Source organism: Chelonoidis abingdonii, chromosome 2 (genome assembly GCF_003597395.2).
Source record: "Chelonoidis abingdonii isolate Lonesome George chromosome 2, CheloAbing_2.0, whole genome shotgun sequence".
Taxonomy (NCBI): Eukaryota; Metazoa; Chordata; order Testudines; family Testudinidae; genus Chelonoidis; species Chelonoidis abingdonii.
The window spans coordinates 151,446,231-151,465,635 of NC_133770.1; the positions used below are offsets into that span (position 1 = coordinate 151,446,231).

The following is a 19,405-nucleotide window of genomic DNA, read 5'->3' on the forward strand; positions in this document are numbered from 1 at the left end:
AGGCTAGAACTATAACAGGGTTTAAAAGAGAACTGGATAAATTGATGGAGGTTAAGTCATTAATGGCTATTAGCCAGGATGGGTAAGGAATGGTGTCCCTGGCCTCTGTTTGTCAGAGGGTGGAGATGGTGGCAGGAGAGAGATCACTTCATCATTACCTGTTAGGTTCACTCCCTCTGGGGCACCTGGCATTGGCCACTGTCAGAAGATAGGATACTGGGCTAGATGGACCTTTGGTCTGACCCAGTATGTCCGTTCTTACATTCAGCCATAAAACTCCCCACAGTCACCTGCCACAGGCACCACCCTGGGTGGTTCACTTCTCCCCCTCCCTGCCCCACCCGCCTCACTCCACACATGGCCCAGCTGACTGCTGGGGCAGGGAGTGCAGCGCTCAGCAAGGGGCTGCTCGCCCAGGGCAGGGACACGAACCAGCTTCCAGGCCTGTCTCCACTCAGCAGTACCCTGGCTTACACACTGCATCGGCCCTGGGCCCCACAGTGGATAGCTACACCAAGCCCTGCCTGGCCGCACTGCTCCCAGGAAGATGCAGGAGGCAGCAGATGGGGGCCCAGAGAGCCATGGGGGGCCTAAGGTGGGGCAGAGCTGTAACACCCTCAGTGGAGCTAGGCAGGCTGGGCACGATGGTTGTACCCTGCTGTAAGCAGAGCTGGCCGGCTGAGGGGGGCGGGGGGTGCACAGCTCGCCAGGCCATTGGCTGCTTTTAGAGCAGGGGCTCTGCTGGAGGCTACACACAAGGTTTCAGGCCAAAGGGGAGCTGCGGTCTCCTGCCAGGCCAAGCTCCTTGCCCCAGGAAGCCAGTTTCCAGGGGGCAGAAAGGGGTGTAGTGGGTTGGGTACAGACTCTGGCCAGGGGCTTTGTGAACACTAGGCCTTGGGACATGCCTGAGCCATCAGCCTACCCAGGCAAGGGCCCAGTGCCTGAGGATGACAGCAGCAACATGCCCTCGGCAAAGAAAGCCACCCAGCTCTTGCTGCAGGGCCTGGGACAGCTCAGCTCGTCCTGGCAGGGATTGGCAGCCTGGCATCTCCCCTACAATTCTCTCCAGCCTGGGGCAGGCCAGCCCCTCCCTCCAGCTGGGGCCACCCACAGGATCTGAGGAGATGGGCTCCCCAGGGCACGCAGCAAGAGCCTCCCGTTACCCCCTAGTAGAGCCATCAGTGAACAAAGCTGCGGGGGCAGGCGGGGGGAATGTGCCCCACTGCAGGTCAGAGGGAGGTTGCTGGAGAGAGCAGGGCCAGGGGCCCCTCCAGCCAGTGTCCAGCGTAGCAGCAGGCTGGCCTGGACATGGGCAAAGGAAGCAGGCCAAACAGGGGCAGAGGCAACGCCTTTAACACACCAACTCTTTATTGGCTCCGAAGAAGCAACACGACACTGGAAAGCAGCACGCAGCTCAGCCTGGGGGCCCCCGGGCGGGTCAGGGCACCTCTCAGTGCGGCAGATGATGGGGGACCAGCTTGTAATGGGCACCGCAGGAGGGGCAGCGCTGGGGCTCCCCCTTGTGCAGCCAGAACCAGATCACGCAGCTGTTGTCCTCTTCACCTGGGTGGGGAGAAGCGGGGGGTTAGGCGGGCTGAGGTCACTGGGGGGAGTGCGGGGCCGTTAACCAGCAGGGCAGATGGAGGCTGACAGCAGAGCCCGTCTCAGGGGACGCCGATCAGGGAGAGGGGCGGCTCCAAGTGGCAGCTGCCCCACAGCAGGGCTCTGCCCTCTTGGCACACTCCGCACCAGGCCTGCAGTACAGGCCCAGAGCAGGGCCACCATGCTCGGGTGTCTGGAACAGGACCCAGGCATCCTGGCTTGTACTCCTCCCCTCAGGAGCCCAGGGAACACCGACCCCAGCTGGCCCAGCTCCCATAGCTCTGGGGCCAGGCGGGAAGCCAGAGCGAAGCCTTGTCTGAGCCCAGCAGCCAGCTCCTGCCAGGCCCTCCCGCCACATGGGGTGCCCTGAAGAAGGGAGTAAGCCCATGAGCCCAGAACCTGTCCCCCCATACCCCTTGCACGATGTGTCACTCACAGATGCAGCCCACGATCCTCTTGCTGGAGATGGAAGGGACCAGGTTGGGATCCTCCTTGGTCCCAGCATAGCGCTTTGGTTGGAGTATGTTGTAGGGATCCTACAGGGAGTGCAAGATCCCAGAGCTCTGACTGGGCCACCAGCCCTCATCCCCAGCACCACGCCCTGGTTCAACCCAGAGCCTGCAGCACCAGCTGGCTCTGCTCCACACCCAGGAGTGGTGCCGCCAGCCAGTCCCCCAGCGCTACCCCAGGGACACGGGTGGCACTGGAGCTCCTGCTTAGCTCAGCTTGTGTCATTCTAAAACCAGGACCTCCCCTCATACCCCACCCTCAACCAGTGGGGGTCTCCCCATGGCCTAACCACAGCCCTGCACCCCCAAACTCCACCTAACGCTGTAAGTGATTTACCCTGCCTGTCGCACAGTGAGACTGGGCGGCCGCCCGGAGGCGGAGAGCACTAGACTATCAGGGGGGAGAGGGGAGGGTGGGGATTAGGGGACCCATTTCAGGGTAGCTCTGCTCACCTGTCCCTTTTCCATGGCCTGCATGACTTTCCTCTCCAGCCCTGTTGCTTGCTCTTCGTCGCTGGGGATACCTGGGCGTGGGAGAGACAGACAGTAGGGCGTGAAGATCCCCTTGTCACAGGCAGGATCTCTCCCACCCCACAAGCAGTTCTCCACGCACCCCCGTGCTGCTTAGGAGGAGTCATCCCAGGGCAGGAGACTATCAGGTGGGAGCAGAGGGAAACCATCCCATAGTTGGGACCCTCCATCCAGGTGTGTCAGGGTCTCCCTCTCGCACTGAGGAGATCCTGAGTTATTATGAAAAGATAATTCGCTTATTAGAAATCTAGTTAGCTGGGTTGTGATGACCAGGAGAACCACAGGGTGATCTGCCTGCTGGGTGCAAAGGTTATGGCTCTCTCAAGACAAGGCTTATGTCTAGTGCTGGGGAGGAGCCGGCGGTCATGGTACATGTAGGTACCAGTGACATAGGAGAAGGTAGAGAGGTCTACTCAAGATAGTTAAGTCCCAGGCAGACTGCAAAGAGCTACAAAAGGATCTCACAAAACGGCAGCTGTAATTCAGTGTTGATAAATGTAAAGTGATGCACATTGGAAAACAAACCCAACTCTCTCTCTCTCTCTCTATATATATATAGATCAAATAACGGGGTCTAAATTAGCTGTTACCACTCAGGAGAGGAATCTTGGGAGTCATTGTGGCTAGTTCTCTGCAAACATCCACTCCATGTGCAGCGGCAGTCAAAAAAGCAAACAATGTTGGGACTCATTAAGAAAGGGATACATAATAAAACAGAAAATATTATGTTGCCTCTATATAAATCCATTGTACACCCACATCTGGAATACTGCGTGCAGATGTGGTCGCCCCATCTCAAAAAGAGAGATACTGGAATTGGAAACGGTTCAGAAAAGGGCAACAAAAATGATTAGGGACATGGAACGACTTCCATAGGAGGAGTCATTAATAAGACTGGGACTTTTCAACTTGGAAAAGAGATCACTAAGGGGGTAATATGAAACAGGTCTATACAGTGATGACGGGTGTGGAGAAAGTAAACAAGGAAGTGTTATTTATTCCTTCTCATAACACAAGAACTTGGGGTCACCAAATGAAATTAATAAGCAGCATATTTAACGCACACAAAAGGAAGTATTTCTTCACACAATGCACAGTCAACCTGTGGAACTCCTTGCCAGAGGATGTTGTGAAGGCCAAGTTTATAACAGTGTTCAAAAAAGAACTAGATAAATTCATGGAAGATAGGTCCATCAATGGCTATTAGCCAGGATGGTGTCCCTAGTCTGTTTGCCAGAAGCAGAGAATGGGCGACAGGGGATGGATCGCTTGATTCCCTGTTCTGTTCATTCCCTCTGGGGCACCTGGCATTGGCCACTGTTGGTAGACAGGATACTGGGCTAGATGGACCTTTGGTCTGACCCAGTATGGCCGTTCTTATGGTCCTGGAGGCCAAATGTAGGCTGCTAGGTAAGAGATTGAAGTCCAGGACCTCTATGGTAACATTCTCTGAAATGCTTCTGATTCCACGTGCAAGGCCAGTTGGACAGGCAGAACTGCTAGTCCTGGAGCCCATAAGAGGAGAGGCAATTCTTCAATTAGTCCTAAGTGTCCCAAGAGTTGACTATAGCTAAACTGCTCCATAATAGCAACCATAATTTACTTAAATTTAAAATCCTTGTGAGGGGGAAAACAAAGAAACCCACTACACTAGCATTTAACTTCAAAAAGGGGAACCACACAAAAAAGAGGAAAGCTAGTTAAATGGAAATTAGAAGGAACAATCACAAAAGTGAAATGTCTGCAAGCTGCAGAGAAACTAGTTAAAAACACCATGACAGAGACTCAAACTAAAGGTAAAGACCAAATTAAAAAAAGAAACAGTGTGAGACCCAAAAAAAAAATGCCACCACAGCTAAACAGCAAAGTAAGAGAGGCAGAGGCAAAAAGACATTCATTAAAAACTGGAAATCAAATCCCGAGGAAACCAGAAAGGAACAAACTCTGCCAAGCCACACGTAAAAGTGCAATTCGGCAAGCCATGAAAAGAATTTGAAGAGCAACTAGGAAGAGACCAAAACAAATTTAAAAAAAAAAATTGCTGCAAGTGTCTAATTTCATCAGAAGCAGGAAGCCTGCTGAGCAATCTGGGGCCACGGGACAATCGAGATGCTGAAGGAGCACTCAAGGAAGAGAAACCCGCTGTGGAGAAGCTAAATAAATTCTTTGCATCAGTCTTCACAGCTGAGGATGTGAGGGAGATTCCCACACCTGAACCATTCTTTTTAGGTGACAAATTGAGGAAGTCCCAGATTGAGGTGTCAGAAGAGGTTTTGGAACAAACTGATAAACTAAACAGTAATAAGTCACCAGCAGGTATTCACCCAAGAGTTCTGAGGAACATACACATGAAATTGCAGAACTACTAACTGTGGTATGCAACTATCAGACTCATAGACTTTAAGGTCAGAAGGGATCAAGATGATTTTCTAGTCTGACCTCCTGGCACAATGCAGGCCACAGAATCTCACCCACCCACTCCTGTAATAAACCCTAACCTATTGAAGTCCTCAACTTGTGGTTTAAAAAGACTTCAAGGTGCAGAGAATCCTCCGGCAGGTGACCCGTAACGCATGCTGCAGAAGAAGGTGAAAAACCCCCAGGGCCTCTGCCAGTCTGCCCTGGAGGAAATTTCCTTCCCGACCCCAAATATGGCGATTAGTTAAACCCTCAGCATGTGGGCAAGACTCAGACAGACACCCAGGAAAGAATTCTCTGTAGTAACTCAGATCCCTCCCCATCTAACATCCTGTCATTGGCATATTTACCACTAAAAGTCAAAGATCAATTCATTGCCTAAATTAGGCTATCCCATTATACCATCCCCTCCATAAACTTATCAAGCTTAGTCCTGAAGCCAGAAATGTCTTTTGCCCCCACTACTCCCCTTGGAAGGCTGTTCCAGAATTTCACTCCTCGGATGGTTACAAACCTGTGTCTAATTTCAAGTCTAAACTTCCTGATAGCCAGTTTATTTCCATTTGTTCTTGTGTTCACATTGGTACTGAGCTTAAATAATTCCTCTCCCTCCTGGTATTTATCCCTCTGATACATTTATAGAGAGCAATCATATCTCCCTTCAGCCTTCTTTTGGTTAGTCTAAACAAGCCAAGCTCTTTCAGTCTTTCATAAGACAGGTTTTCTGTTCCTCGGATCATCCTAGTAGCCATTCTCTGTACCTGTTCGAGTTTGAATTCCTCCTTCTTAAACATGGGACACCAGAACTGCACACAGTATTCCAGATGAGGTCTCACCAGTGCCTTGTATAATAGTACTAACACCTCCTTATCTCTACTGGAAATACCTCGCCTGATGCATCCTAAGATAGCATTAGCTTTTTTCACAGCCATATCACATTGGCAGCTCATAGTCATCCTGTGACCAACCAAAACTCCAAGGTCCTTCTCCTCCTCTGTTACTTCCAAGTGATGCTGTCACAGAGTCCCCAGGCGATGCTCTGGAACTGCTCCCCACAAAGCCAGTCAGGACTTTGGGGAGCCTCCTCTCCCATGGAGCAGACTGTTTTCAGGGCAAGAAGATCACACGGCTTCACCTCCTGGGTCTGCCCTTGGAGCAGTTAGCATTTGCCCCTCCATGCGCTTCCCACGGTGAGTCCACCCAGAGGGGGGTCCTGCGGAAGCCAGAGGGTCCTGCACCCCCACTTTGCAGTCAGACATGACTCTCAGCCAGCCAGTAAAACAGAAGGTTTATTAGATGTCAGGAATACGGTCTAAAACAGAGCTTGTAGGTACAGAGAACCAGACCCCTCGGCCGGGTCCATTCTCAGGCCCAGCGAGGCAGACCCCCATGTCTGCCCTCACTCCCTGTCCCCAGCCAGCTCCAAACTGAAACACCCTCCAGCCCCTCCTTCTCTGCTGAGTTGCTTTCCCAGGCCAGGTCACCTGACCTCTTTGTTCTCCCACACCTTTAGCATCCCCTTGCAGGGGGAAGGGCTGGGCCATTAGTTGCCACGGAGACAGTGTCAGCCAGAAACTGAGGCACCCACACAGTATTCAGAGGAAACATTAAGAACAGTCCCACTTCCTCACAGATGTGTCCCCAGTTTATAACAATTCTTGTTATTAATCCCTAAATCCATGACCTTGCACTTTTCGCTATTAAATTTCATCCTGTTAATATTACTCCAGTTTACAATGTCATCCAGATCTTCCTGTAGGAAAGCCTAGTCCCTCTCTGTATTGGCAATACCTCCCAGCTTTGTGTCATCCACAGACTTTATTAGCACATTCCCACTTTTTGTGGCAAGGTCAGTAATAAAAAGATTAAATAAGATGGGTCCCAAAACCAATCCCTGAGGAATTCCACTAGTAACCTCCATCCAGCCTGACAGTTACCTTTCAGTATGACCTGTTGTAGTCTCCCCTTTAACCAGTTCCTTATCCACCTTTCAATTTTCATATTGATCCCCATCTTTTCCAATTTAGCTAATAATTCCCCATGTGGAACCGTATCAAATGCCTTACTGAAATTGAGGTAAATTAGATCCACCGTGTTTCCTTTGTCAATCAACTTCTGTACCAGATGACTGGAGGATAGCTAATGTGCCCAATTTTAAAAAGGGCTCCAGAGGCGATCCTGGCAATTACAGGCCAGTAAGCCTAACTTCAGTACCAGGCTAATGGGTTCAAACTATAGTAAAGAACAGAATGATCCGACACAGAGATGAACACAGTATGTTGGGGAAGAGTCAGCATGGGTTTTGTAGAGGGAAATCATGCCTCACCAAATAAGTATGTGGACAAGGGGGATCCAGTGGATAAAGTGTACTTAGATTTTCAGAAAGCCTTTGACAAAGTCCCTCTCAAAGGCTCTTAAGCAAAGTAACCTGTAATGGGATAAGAGGGAAGGTCCTCTCATGGATTCGTAACTGATTAAAAAAAACAGGAAACAAAGGTTACGAATAAATGATCATTTGTCACAATGGAGAGAGGTAAACAGCAATGTCTCCTACGGTTCTGTCCTGGGACCAGTACTGTTTAACATAGTCAAATGATCTGGAAAAAGTGGTAAACAACAAGGTGGCATCATTTGCAGATTATACAAAACTACTCAAGATAGCAGTCAGTTCTGGTCTTCACTAAGAGTTCCAAAGGGATCTCACAAAATTGGGTGACTGGACAACAAAATGGCAAACAAAATTCAATGTTGATAAACGCAAAGTAATGCACATTGGAAAACATAATCCCAGCTATACATACAAAATGATGGGGTCTAAATTAACTGTTACCCCTCAAGAAAGATTCTGGAGCCCCCATGGATAGTTCTCTGAAAACATCCACTCAGTGTGCAGCAGCAGTTAAAAAAGCTAAGTGTTAGGAACCAGTAAGAAGGAATAAATAAGATAACAAAATATAATGCAACTATATAAATCAGGGATAGGCAACCTACGGCACGCATGCCGAAGGCGACACTTGAGCTGATTTTCAGTGGCACTCACACTGCCTGGGTCCTGGCCACCGGTCTGGGGGGGAGGGGGGGCTTTGCATTTTTATTTAATTTTACATGAAGCTTCTTGAACATTTTAAAATGTTGTTATTTACTTTACATACAACAATAGTTTAGTTCTATATTATAGACTTATAGAAAGATCTTCTAAAAAGGTTAAAACGTATTACTGGCATACGAAACCTTAAATTAGAGTGAATAAATAAAGACTTGGCACAACACTTCTGAAAGGTTGCCGACCCCAATATAAACCCATGGTACCCCCACTCTTTGAATATTGTGTGCAGATCTGCTTGCTCCACCTCAAAAAAGATACATTGGAACTGGAAAAGGTACAGAGAATGACAATAAAAACTAGGGGTATGGAACAGCTTCTGTCTGAGGTGAGATTAAAAAGACTGGGACTGTTCAGCTTGGAGAAGAGGGGATTGAGCAAGGGATACAATAGAGATCTATAGCAAATCCCGACTGAGGAGGAGAAAGTGACTTGGGAAGTGTCATTTCTCTCTTCACGTAATACAAGAACCAGGTGTCACCCAGGCTATGGGTACACTACAGAGCTTATAGTGATGCAGCTATGCCACTGTAGCTGCTAGTGCAGACACGCTAAGATGACGGGCTCCCATTGACTAATTACTCCAGGCCCCCAGGGAACAGCAGGAGCTGTGTCTGTTGGAGAAGCTCTCCTGCCAACACAGCACTGTGCACACCCACCGGTGCTCAGGTCAGTGTAATTTAGCAACATCGTTTCTACCAACATAAACTGTAGCGCAGACAACGCCCCGGTTAAATTAAGAGGCAGCAGATTTAAACAAACAAAAGGAAGCACTTCTTCACACAATGCAGTCAACCTGTGGAACTCCTTGCCTGGGGATGTTGTGAAGGCCAAGAGTATAACTGGATTTAAAAAAAGTTAGATAAGTTCCTGGAGCACAGGTCCATCAATGGCTATTAGCCAGAATGGGCAGGGATGCAACCCCATGCCCTGGGTGTCCCTAAACCTCAGAGAAAGCAGCTGGGACTGGATGACAGGGGATCAAAAGTTGCCCAGTTCATTCCCTCTGAAGCTCCTGGCAGTGGCCGCTGTCAGCAGACAGGACCCTGGGCTAGATGGACCTTTGGGCTGACCCACCCACGTTCAGTCTCACAGCAGGAGCCTTGTCCGACCCCGCTTCCCCAGCCACCCCGGAAGAGCCTCAGTCATCAGCCAGTCCGAGCATTAGACACACGGGGGGGGGGGGGTTAGAGACCCGCACTAACAGGGGCGTTTCCAGCCCAGCCTCCTTTCCCCAGCTGCTGCTCCCCGAGTCAGCGCGGACCGGGCCGCGCCCGCTGATGTAACCGGAGTTCGGTCCCGACCCTGCGGCCGCCGCACGCGGTCCGGCTGCCTGAGCCCCGGGGGATTTCCGGGTCCAACACCCCGCTCAGCGCAGCCCGTGCGCGGGGCTCTGCTCCGGGGCCCGCTGGAGACTCAACCCCCCGGGTAAGAGGGGCAGGACCCGCGTCCCCACGCAGCGGAGGGGCCCGGTCCTCCCACTGACAGACGCGACCCAGGATCCGCGTCGCGGGGTCACGCCAGCCCCCCCCGAATCCCGCCCAGTCGACCCCCCGGCCCGTAGCCGGACCGCCCCGTCCGCGCTCACCTCAGCCGCACCAAGGCGCGGACGGGGCCGGGCGGGCGGGCGCGGGCGGGGGGCGGCGCAGGGCCCGCAGGGCGCCGCACGCTCGCAGTAACCTTGACGCCATGGCGCGAGCGGACTGAGTGAGCCGGGAGCCCGCGGACGGCGGTTTCCTTCCGGGAGATGGCCGGAAACAGGGCGGGACTTCCGGGACACGTGAGCGGGGACCGCTTCCCTGCGTCACTCACGTGACCGAACGGCGCCGCTCCCTCGCTCACGTGACCAGGAAGCGAGGCTTGGCGGGGCGGGCGGCTCCCTCCCACGTGATGGAAGGTGGGCGGGGACAGTCCCTATGGCCCCGCCCCCCGCTGTGGTGACGCTGCCCCGGGAAGGTTCGTCACTCGCTCACAGCGAGAGGGGCACAGCCGCCCAGATGCGAGGAGGTCCCAGCTTGTGGGGAGGGGATGGGTATTTCCACTGCTTCCCCTATAGGGCGCCCCCCCCGCAGCCTCTGTAGCCCCCAGTCTGTGGCACCCACCTCCTGGCCCCATCTGTGTGCAGCGTCTTGCACACAGGGCTGCCCCCGGCTGCACCTCGAGGTCCTACTGCAAGACAATGGTGGAGGGGGGGCTCAGTTTAGTTGAGCTGGGAGACCAAGCGTGATGCTAGCCAGTGGGAGAGCGAGGCTCAGCCTGCGAAGAGAACCAGCCTGGGGCCAAGGGGCTCAGTCAGGCTCAAGGCATCAAAAATTGGGGGCCCAGAAACGGAGACTTTCAGAATTACAGGCCACTTCTGCACAGGTGGGGCTGTATCATAAGTGACACAGCCAAGATCAGCTAGGCCCTACATCCTGGAGCTCTGTCCTGGGACCCTGTAGCGCCAACAGCCATGCGAGAGGCACTGCTCGCCAAATCTCACACTATTTAGTGTGTTTCTTCAAAGCCCAGCTCCTGGAGTCACCTGATCACAGGAGTCTCTTGCTTTCATTTCTTCTAAAAAGGACATTGCCCGTGGTTGACGAAAAAAGCTTTGAACTGAAACGATGGATGGCTCCAACACCAGAAGGAACCTGACTGATGAGATCTGAATGCAATGCGTGGGCAGTATTGACTCAGTCTTCGCCAACACAGGACCAGTGTGGCTGTTTCCTCAGAGAGGTGGCTTTGTGCCTTAATAAAGTTCAGTTAAATGGACTTGTGCGTTGGAGGAATTTGCTCAACTCTTCTCATCCTCCTGTTCCTATTAGCACTAGTGGTTGATGGTCACATTAATTCACAGCTTTTCAGGGCATCCTTTACCTTGTTAACATGCAAATGCCCCATCAACAGACCCTGCAACAAGCCCTTGGCTTGGGGAGCTGTCTCCAAGCAGTGCTGGGTTCTGCAGGCTTTGGCTAATAGTCTCAGGTGGTTCTTGGTAATAGTTTCTTAGATTCCAAGGCCAGAAGGGACCATTGGGATCATCTCTGCCCTCCCGTCGAACGTAGCACTTTGCTGACTTCATTCCTCGTTGAGCCAGAGCGGATCTTTTGGCAGTTCGGGGCTTGTGTAACACTTGAAATGCTCTGGCACAGGGCTTCAGCATAGATCTGACCTGCTGTAATTATTCCACCTCCCCGAGAGGCGGTACCTAGCGCCACCTCCACTGGTAATAAGTCAGCTTCACTTTCTAGTGTGGACCAGGCTTTCATCTCCTCATTAGCCTCAAGCCAGTCTACAGTGAGAAGTTAGGTCAACCCAGCTAAGTCACTTGGGGTGTGAAAAATCCACCCCCCTAAGCAACAGAGTTAAGCCAGCCTAGCCCCCCCATATAAACGGCGCTAGCTACTACCTTTCCTGGAGGTAGATCACCTACGCTGACGGGTGAACCCAGCGCTGCAGTGAGTGGCTACAGTGGTGCCATTTCTAGTGTGATGCTCTTACCTGGACTGTGAGGCCGACCAGGGGGGTTGGGCTGGGCTGAACACCCAGGGCTGGGTTCGCCTCTGGGTTGCTCCCATTTGTTTCGCACTAGAGGGCCTCCATGGAGGTTGCTGGGAAACTCTGGGAATGGCATGGTGAAGCCAGGCCTTTGCTTTCCCTCTTGTGCTATCCACAGACAGGCAGTCACAGTTACCCCAGCCCAGGGACAGTGCTGCTGACTGAGCTGTCATGAGGGTTTGTGTTCACAGCTGGCTCTTTGGGGAGAAACAAAAACTGCTTCTCTAATCTCAAGCCCCCAGCTGATCCGAGAGGGGGCAATACTCCCAAGCTCCCACTGCAATCCACAGGTATTGCAGGTGCTGAGGATCGGACAAGGAGCTTGGATGAGCTGAATTCTTTCCTGTTGGTAAATGGCTGGGAGCGTCTCTTGCTGTGCCCAGCATTGCTATCCATGGAGACAAGCAATGGCACGAAGGGAAAGGATCCGAACGAAGGCCATCCTGTTCCCAAAGCCGCGTGAGTCATGGGGCATGCGGGCATTACAAGTCCTGGCAAGCAGAGTCAGAAACAGATAGTGACAATCAACATGAAAATGCCGGAAAATGCCAACAGCTGAGACAAACCCGAGATGAGACCGAGTGTCCGCAGGTCCGACTCTGAATAGTGCTGTCAGACCACAATGGTGCATTAGCCACTGGGCCATCAGGGCCCCGGGGGCTACAGGCTGGGGACTGACTGGTGAAGCAGCAGTTCTGCAGAAAAAGACCTGGGGATTACAGTGGACGAGAAGCTGGATACGAGTCAGCAGTGGGCCCTTGTTGCCAAGAAGGCTAATGGCATATTGGGCTGCATTAGTAGGAGTGTTGCCAGCAGATCGAGGGACGTGATCATTCCCCTCTATTCAGCACTGATGAGGCCACACCTGGAGTACTGTGTCCAGTTTGGGGCCCCCACTACAGAACGGATGTGGACAAATTGAAGAGAGTCCAGCAGAGGGCAACGAAAATGATCAGGGGGCTGGGGCACATGACTTACAAGGAGAGGCTGAGGGAACTGGGCTTATGTAGTCTGCAGAAGAGAAGAGAGAGGGGGGATTTCATAGCGGTCTTCAACTACCTGAAGGGGGGTTCCAAAGAGGATGGATCTAGACTGTTCTCAGTGGTGGCAGATGACAAAACAAAGAGTAAATGTCTCAAAGTTGCGGTCAGGAGCAGCTCTAGCACTTGCTGCCCAAGCATGGCAGGCAGGCTGCCTTAGCGGCTTGCTGTGGAGGGTCCGGCCGGTTCCGCGCTTCGCGGGACCTCCCGCAGGCCCACCGCCCTTGCTAGTGCCGCAGAATGCCCGCGTGGCTTCTGCCCCAGCACGTGTTGCATTGCTCGGGCTGGAAGCCGCCCTCCTCGTTGCAGTGGGGGAGGTTTGGTTGGATATGTAGGAACACGTATTTCACTAAGGAGGGTGGTAAGCACTGGAATGGGTTCCCTAGGGGAGGTGTGGAATCTCCTTCCTTAGAGGTTTGTAAGCTCAGACTTGACAAAGCCCTGGCTGGGATAATTTAGTTGGGGATTGGTCCTGTGAGAAGGGGGTTGGACTAGATACCTCCTGACATCTCTTCCAACCCTGATCTTCTATGATTCTATTAGTAAGCAAAAGTGATTTTATTAAGCTTAAAAAGTAGGATTTAAGTGGTTCCAAGTAATAACAGAACAAAGCAAGTTACCAAGCAAAATAAAATAAAACACGCAAGTCTAAGCCTAATACATTAAGAAACTGATTATAGGTAAATCTCACCCTCAGAGATGTTCCAATAAGCTTCTTTCACAGACTGGGAGTGGCTGGGTCATTACACAGATTGAATCTATTTCCCCATGTTAAGTATCCTCACACCTTCTTGTCACCTGTCTAAAATGGGCCATCTTGAGTATCCTGAAGTTATTTTTCTCCTGATGATAATAGTTCCTCTTAATTAATTAGCCTCTTCCAGTTGGTATGACTACTTCCACCTTTTCATGTTCTCTGTGTGTATGAATATCTTCTTACTGTATTTTCCATTCTATGCATCTGATGATCTTAGTTCTAAGGTGCCACAAGTACTCCTGTTCTTTTTGCAGATACAGACTAACACAGCTGCTACTCTGAAACCTTTCACAGTCTAGATTCCTTCCTAGTCTGGGCCCAATCCTTTCCCCGGTACAGTACAGTCCTTGTTACTTCCAGCTGTAGTAAGAAGAGGCCCAGTATGAGCTCTGAGGCCTGAACTAAAGGAATGGTCAAGACTTTGCTAACATAAAGCAAAGTTAAACTGTGAGCCAGAGAAAGGCCCTGCTCACAGAAGCGGGCAAGGAAAGGGCTGATGCTGCAAAAAGATCCTTATCTAAAAGGTACTGGACACCAGATATCAGAACATTCACATACTTGCACATTCCACACAGATAACAAGGAAGAGGCTGACCCATCCTAAAGACAGGGGCAAAAGGGAAATATGAGGGATAGAGTTGTTTTGTTTGAACCAACATGTACAAAGTGAGATGCAGCACCTTGCTATGTAGGGGGGTTGCACTTCAATACATCAGGAGTGATGTGTAGCTTGTTAGTACCTGTGTATAAGAATGCATCCCTGGGGCAGTGTCTTTGTCTGGCCTAGGGGGCAGTGGAAAGTCCCGCCACTGACTGAACCAGTCCATTGGCAGGGAGCACATATGTACTAGCAGAATGGTAGGTATCTAATCAGGGGAGCTAGAGACTGTGTTGCTCTTTGACAATAAACCTGGCCGGTGCCTTCGTACCTTACTAGAGTCTGTGGTCATTGGGGCTTCTCTCGGGGTCTGCTGTGCCAGTGATCTGCAGAGCCAGGGCAGCACACAGAGGGAACACACACATGCAGCCAACTGATTTCAATATTGAAGAGAGCAGAGCACCACATCGGTAGCGTCTGACAACACCAGCAGGCATCTGAGGTGAAAAGCAGGGGCTTTTTCATGACTGGGACCCCACTTGGTTCTGTTCCACCCCCTTCTATATCTTTGGCACAAGGCAGGAACCTTTTGTATCTCTGGGTTGCCATCCCTCCTTCTAAATGGAAACACACCAGATTTAAGATGGATTCCAGTATCAGGTGACATTCTTCCAGGGCTGGCCCACAGGCACACAGGAAGGCTTGCAGGTAAATAAACCATCTACAGCCAATTGTCCTGGTTGATGGGAGCCATCAAGACTCCAAACCACCATTAATGGCCCACACTTTGCATAATTACAATAGGCCCTCTGAGTTATATTTCATATTTCTAGTTTCAGATACAAGAGTGTTACCTTTATACAAATGGAATGACCACACTCAGGAGATTATAAGCTTTGTAATGATACCTTACAAGAGACTTTTGCATGAAGCATATTCCAGGTACCTCATATTCACATTTATAAACGTATTTTTATAAAGTGTATGGAGTGCAACGTCACACCATAATCCACCTCTCAAGACCTAGACATATTCTAGCTTAGCTTGGACTGGTTTCTCTCTAACCTGGCGACACTGGTTTCCCACCCCAGCAGAGCATGGGCCAAAGTTACCGGGAGTCTCTCCATGGGTTTCGAGGGGCTGTCCATCGGCTGGGGTGATCCAGGGGAAAAAGGAACATTTCAGAAGCCTGTTATTTCCGTCCAGCGCACGGAGACCAGGAGGTGGCAGCACCACACAGAGCCACGCTGGGACTCCCAATGGCCTGGCGCCGGGATCTGCCCTGAGCCCTGGTTCCACCTGATGGCTGGTCGCTGACCGGGGGTGTCACTCTTGCTGGCAGCCTCAGCAGACAAGACAAGGGATGGATCAGCCGTCAGGATCAAACAGCCCCGGGTCTTGGTCCAGCATCCCCAGTGGTTCCCATGAGGTTTTTCCTAGCCCAGCCGCGCTCTGGGTGCCATTTCTGCAGCAGCATTTCCTTGCATTGCAACAAGTCCTTGCTGCCAGGTCTTCCCTGGGGCTTGTCGCTGGGCTAGTGCGAGTCAAACTAGGGCACCAAGCTGCACCCACCTCTAAGCCTGCCCAGTAACCACCCCCCAGCAGCCGGCGGAGGGCACTCATTGCCCACCAGGGCTCGGCAGTTGACTCCATCAATTAGTTTGCGGGGATCGCCCAGCCCCAGGGGCATTGCTGAGCAGCAGGAGATGCTCAGTTTCTTTGCACACTGGATGGCGACTGCCCCCACGGGAGAGGTTCCAACTCCAAATCAATGGCGCACAGAGCAGAAGCAATCTGGGATGCACGCCCCAAGAGTGATCCATTGCCCTGCTTCTCCCCTGCCAGAGCCTGGAGCCTCTGTGCTGCAGAGCTGGGGTGAGTTTGGCCCCTGGCTCCAAGGACGCAGCTGGCTGCATCCCCAGGCTCTGGAGCCGCTGCTGCTCGTCCCAGGTTTGCAGCACGATGGGATCAGTGGGGACCCAGACCTGCTGGTGTGAATTCATGCAGCCGGTGGGCCAGTGCACTCGCTGTCTCCATTGGCCCCGCAGCTGCTGGGATTCCGCAAATACGGAAGACTCCCCCTCGCCAGACAGCCCCGCCAGTCCGCGCAGGAGCCCGGTGCCTGGTGGCCAGAAGGCTGTAGGTTATGGGACAGAGCAAAGGGATTTGTGGCCATTTGACCTACCCAATTCCCTGAAAGGGCTGATGCTGTCCCACAATACACTGCAACATCGGCCCACAAGGCTGCACTGGGGACACCTGCCGACAATGCTTTTGCCAATCCAGCATGATGCTGGCAGGACGCACTGCAGGGGGCCAAGGCAAACGTGTGCCCGCTGTGCCGAGTTCTCCGGTGCGGGCAAGGAGTGAGCTGAGGCACTGTTTACGTGGCCTGACAATGCCGCTCCAGGGCTAGCCCCATCAGGAAAGGGGCCCAACCCCTCCTGGGAGTGACTGTGCCCGTCACTCGGACATCCACCAGGTGACACTCAGCTGCCGGGCCGATGGCCAGACAGACACCCTAATTCTGGGATTCCCTGGCAGCACTGAGATCCCACGGCCAGGACCCCCCCCAGGTAGATCAGGAGCCCCTGGGTGCGACACTGCTCTCAGCTCTCAGCCCTGGGCAATGTCCTCTCCCCCTCTTCCCCTGCGACCCACTACAGCCCCAGCCGGCCGGTGCTGAACATAGGGACGGCTCATTAACCCTTTTTCGCCCACCGAGGGCAGCTGCGAGTGCAGCCACCTCTGGTGTGGAGCATGGAGGGTGCCGCTGCCCCTGGGCTTGGGGGACTCTGTGGGGCTGCAAGGAGGTGGGAAGGGGAATGGGAGGGTCCCTGCCTGTTCCTGGCTCTCTTGGGAATCCTCGGATGCTCTGGCTTTTGTCCCGTTTGAAAGACACCGCCTTCAGCAGCCTAGAGCCCCCTAGCACCATGCTGGGGCCAGCGCTCACTGAGAGGGGAGAGCGCCCCCTGCTGAACCCCTCATTCCCTGCAGCTCAGCATCCCCAGCGCCGTTCCTCCTGTCACTCCTTTGGCTTCCCCGGGCCCTTGGCACCAGCTTAGCGGGAGGGAGGGGCTGTGGGAGGCATGTTCCCATGTAGGTCTGTCTGAGTGGGCACCTGTGTGATTGTGGCCTGGTCTACACTACGCGTTTAAATCGATTTCAAGAGCGTTAAATCGATTTAATGCTGTACCCATCCACACTACAACGCCCTTTATATCGATATAAAGGGCTCTTTAAATCGATTTCTGTACTCCACCCCGACGAGAGGAGTAGCGCTAAATTCGATATTAACATATCGGATTACGGTTAGTGTGGACCACCCACGCATTCAGTCTCACAGCAGAAGCCTTGTCCGACCCGCTTCCCAGCCACCCCGGAAAGAGCTCAGTCATCAAGCCAGTCCGCAGCATTAGACACCACGGGGGGGGGGGTTAGAGACCGCACTAACAGGGGCGTTTCCAGCCCAGCCTCCTTTCCCAGCTGCTGCTCCCCGAGTCAGCGCGGACCGGGCCGCGCCCGCTGATGTAACCGGAGTTCGTCCCGACCCTGCGGCCGCGCACGCGGTCCGGCTGCCTGAGGCCCGGGGGCATTTCCGGGTTCCAACACCCCGCCTCAGCGCAGCCGTGCGCGGGCTTCTGCTCCGCGGGCCCGCTGGAGACTCAAACCCCCGGGTAAGAGGGGAAGGACCCGCGCGTCCCCACGCAAGCGGAGGGGCCCGGTCGCTCCACTGACAGACGGACCCAGGATTCCGCGTCGCGGGTCACGCCAGCCCCCCCCGCGGAATTCCCGCCAGTCCGACCCCCCGGCCCGTAGCCGGACCGCCCCCCGCGCTCACCTCAGCCGCACCAAGGCGCGGACGGGGCGGGCGGGCGGAGCGGCGCGGGCGGGGCGGCGGCGCAGCGGCCCGCAGGCGCCGCACCGCTCGCAGTAACTTGGACCCATGGCGAACGAGCGGACTGAGGTGCAGCCGGGAGCCGCGTGGACGGGCGGTTTTCCTTCCGGGAGATGCGGAAACAGGGCGGACTCCGGGACACGCTGAGCTGGGACCGCTTACCTGCGTCACTCAACGTGACCGAACGGCGCCTGCCTCCTCGCTCACGTGACCAGGAAGCGAGGCTTGCGGGGCGGGCGCTCCGTCCCACGGATGGAAGTGGGCGGGACATCCCTATGGCCCCGCCTCCCCCCCGCTGTTGGTCGACGCTGCCCGGAAGGTTCGTCACTCGCTTCACAGCGAGAGGGGCACAGCCGCCAAGATGCGAGGAGTCCCAGCTTGTTTGGGGAAGGGATGGGTTTTCCATGCTTCCCCTATAGGGCGCCCCCCCGCAGCCTCTGTAGCCCCCAGTTCAGTCTGTGGCACCCACCTCCTGGCCCCATCTGTGTGCAGCGTCTTGCACACGGGCTGCCCCCGGCTGCACCTCGAGGTCTACTGCCTAAGACAATGGTGGGAGGGGCGCTCAGTTTAGTTGAGCTGGGAGACAAGCGTTGAGCTTAGCCAGTGGAACGAGCTCAGCCTGAGAGAACCAGCTGGGGCCAAGGCTCAGTCAGGCCTACAAGGCATTCAAAAATTGGGGCCCAGAAACGGAGACTTTCAGAATTACAGCCACTTCTGCCAGGTGGGCTGTATCATAAGTGACACAGCCAGATCAGCTAGGCCTACATCCTGGAGCTCTGTTCCTGGGACCCTGTAGCGCCAAACAGCATGCGAGAGGCACTGCTCGCCAAATCTCACACTATTAGTGTGTTTTCTTCCAAAGCCCAGCTCCTGGAGTCACGCGATCACAGGAGTTCTCTGTGCGGTTCATTTCTTCTAAAAAGGACATTGCCCGGTGTTGACGAAAAAGTTTGAACTGAAAGAATGGATGGCATCCAACACCAGAAAGGAACCTGCACTGATGAGATCTGAAGCAATGCAGTGGCAGTTATTGTACTCAGTCTTCGCCAACCACAGGACCAGTGTGGCTGTTTCCTCAGAGAGGTGGCCTTTGTGCCTAATAAAGTTCAGTTAAATGGACTTGTGCGTTGGAGGAATTTGCTCAACTCTTCGCATCCTCCTGTTCCTATTAAGCACTAGTGGTTGTGGTCACATTAATTCACAGCTTTTCAGGCATCCTTACCTGTGTTAACATGCAAATTGCCCCCATCAACAACCCTGCCAACAAGCCCTTGGCTTGGGGAGCGCTCCAGCAGTGCTGGGTTCTGCAGGCTTTGGGCTAATAGTCTCAGTGGTTCTTAGGTAATAGTTTTCTTGATTCCAGCGCAGAAGGGACCATTGCGCGGTCATCTCTGCCCTCCCGTCGA

General features: G+C 53.3%; 2 protein-coding genes across 2 annotated transcripts in view; both read right to left on the reverse strand.

The window, feature by feature from the left end:
• Positions 1 to 19,405, reverse strand: part of CNNM3 (cyclin and CBS domain divalent metal cation transport mediator 3) — a 330,211-nt gene that overhangs the window by 192,388 nt on the left and 118,418 nt on the right. The window lies entirely within an intron of this gene.
• Positions 1,339 to 6,020, reverse strand: COX5B (cytochrome c oxidase subunit 5B). The gene is made up of 4 exons (XM_075062721.1): positions 5,947 to 6,020; positions 2,565 to 2,635; positions 2,039 to 2,138; positions 1,339 to 1,563 (listed from the first exon to the last, which is right to left on the reverse strand). Exons 1-4 carry the CDS (start codon positions 6,014 to 6,016, stop codon positions 1,451 to 1,453), a joined length of 354 nt encoding a protein of 117 aa, XP_074918822.1. The 5' UTR covers positions 6,017 to 6,020; the 3' UTR covers positions 1,339 to 1,450.

Excerpts from the sequence above, each read along its gene's own strand:
- COX5B (XM_075062721.1), bottom strand. The coding sequence starts at position 6,016 with ATGACTATGAGCTGCCAATGTGATATGGCTGTGAAAAAAGCTAATGCT. Across the intron at positions 2,636-5,946 it reads CTTAGGATGCATCAGGCGAG|GTATCCCCAGCGACGAAGAG; the intron begins GTATTTCCAGTA and ends TCCCACGCCCAG. Across the intron at positions 2,139-2,564 it reads AGGCCATGGAAAAGGGACAG|GATCCCTACAACATACTCCA; the intron begins GTGAGCAGAGCT and ends CACTCCCTGTAG.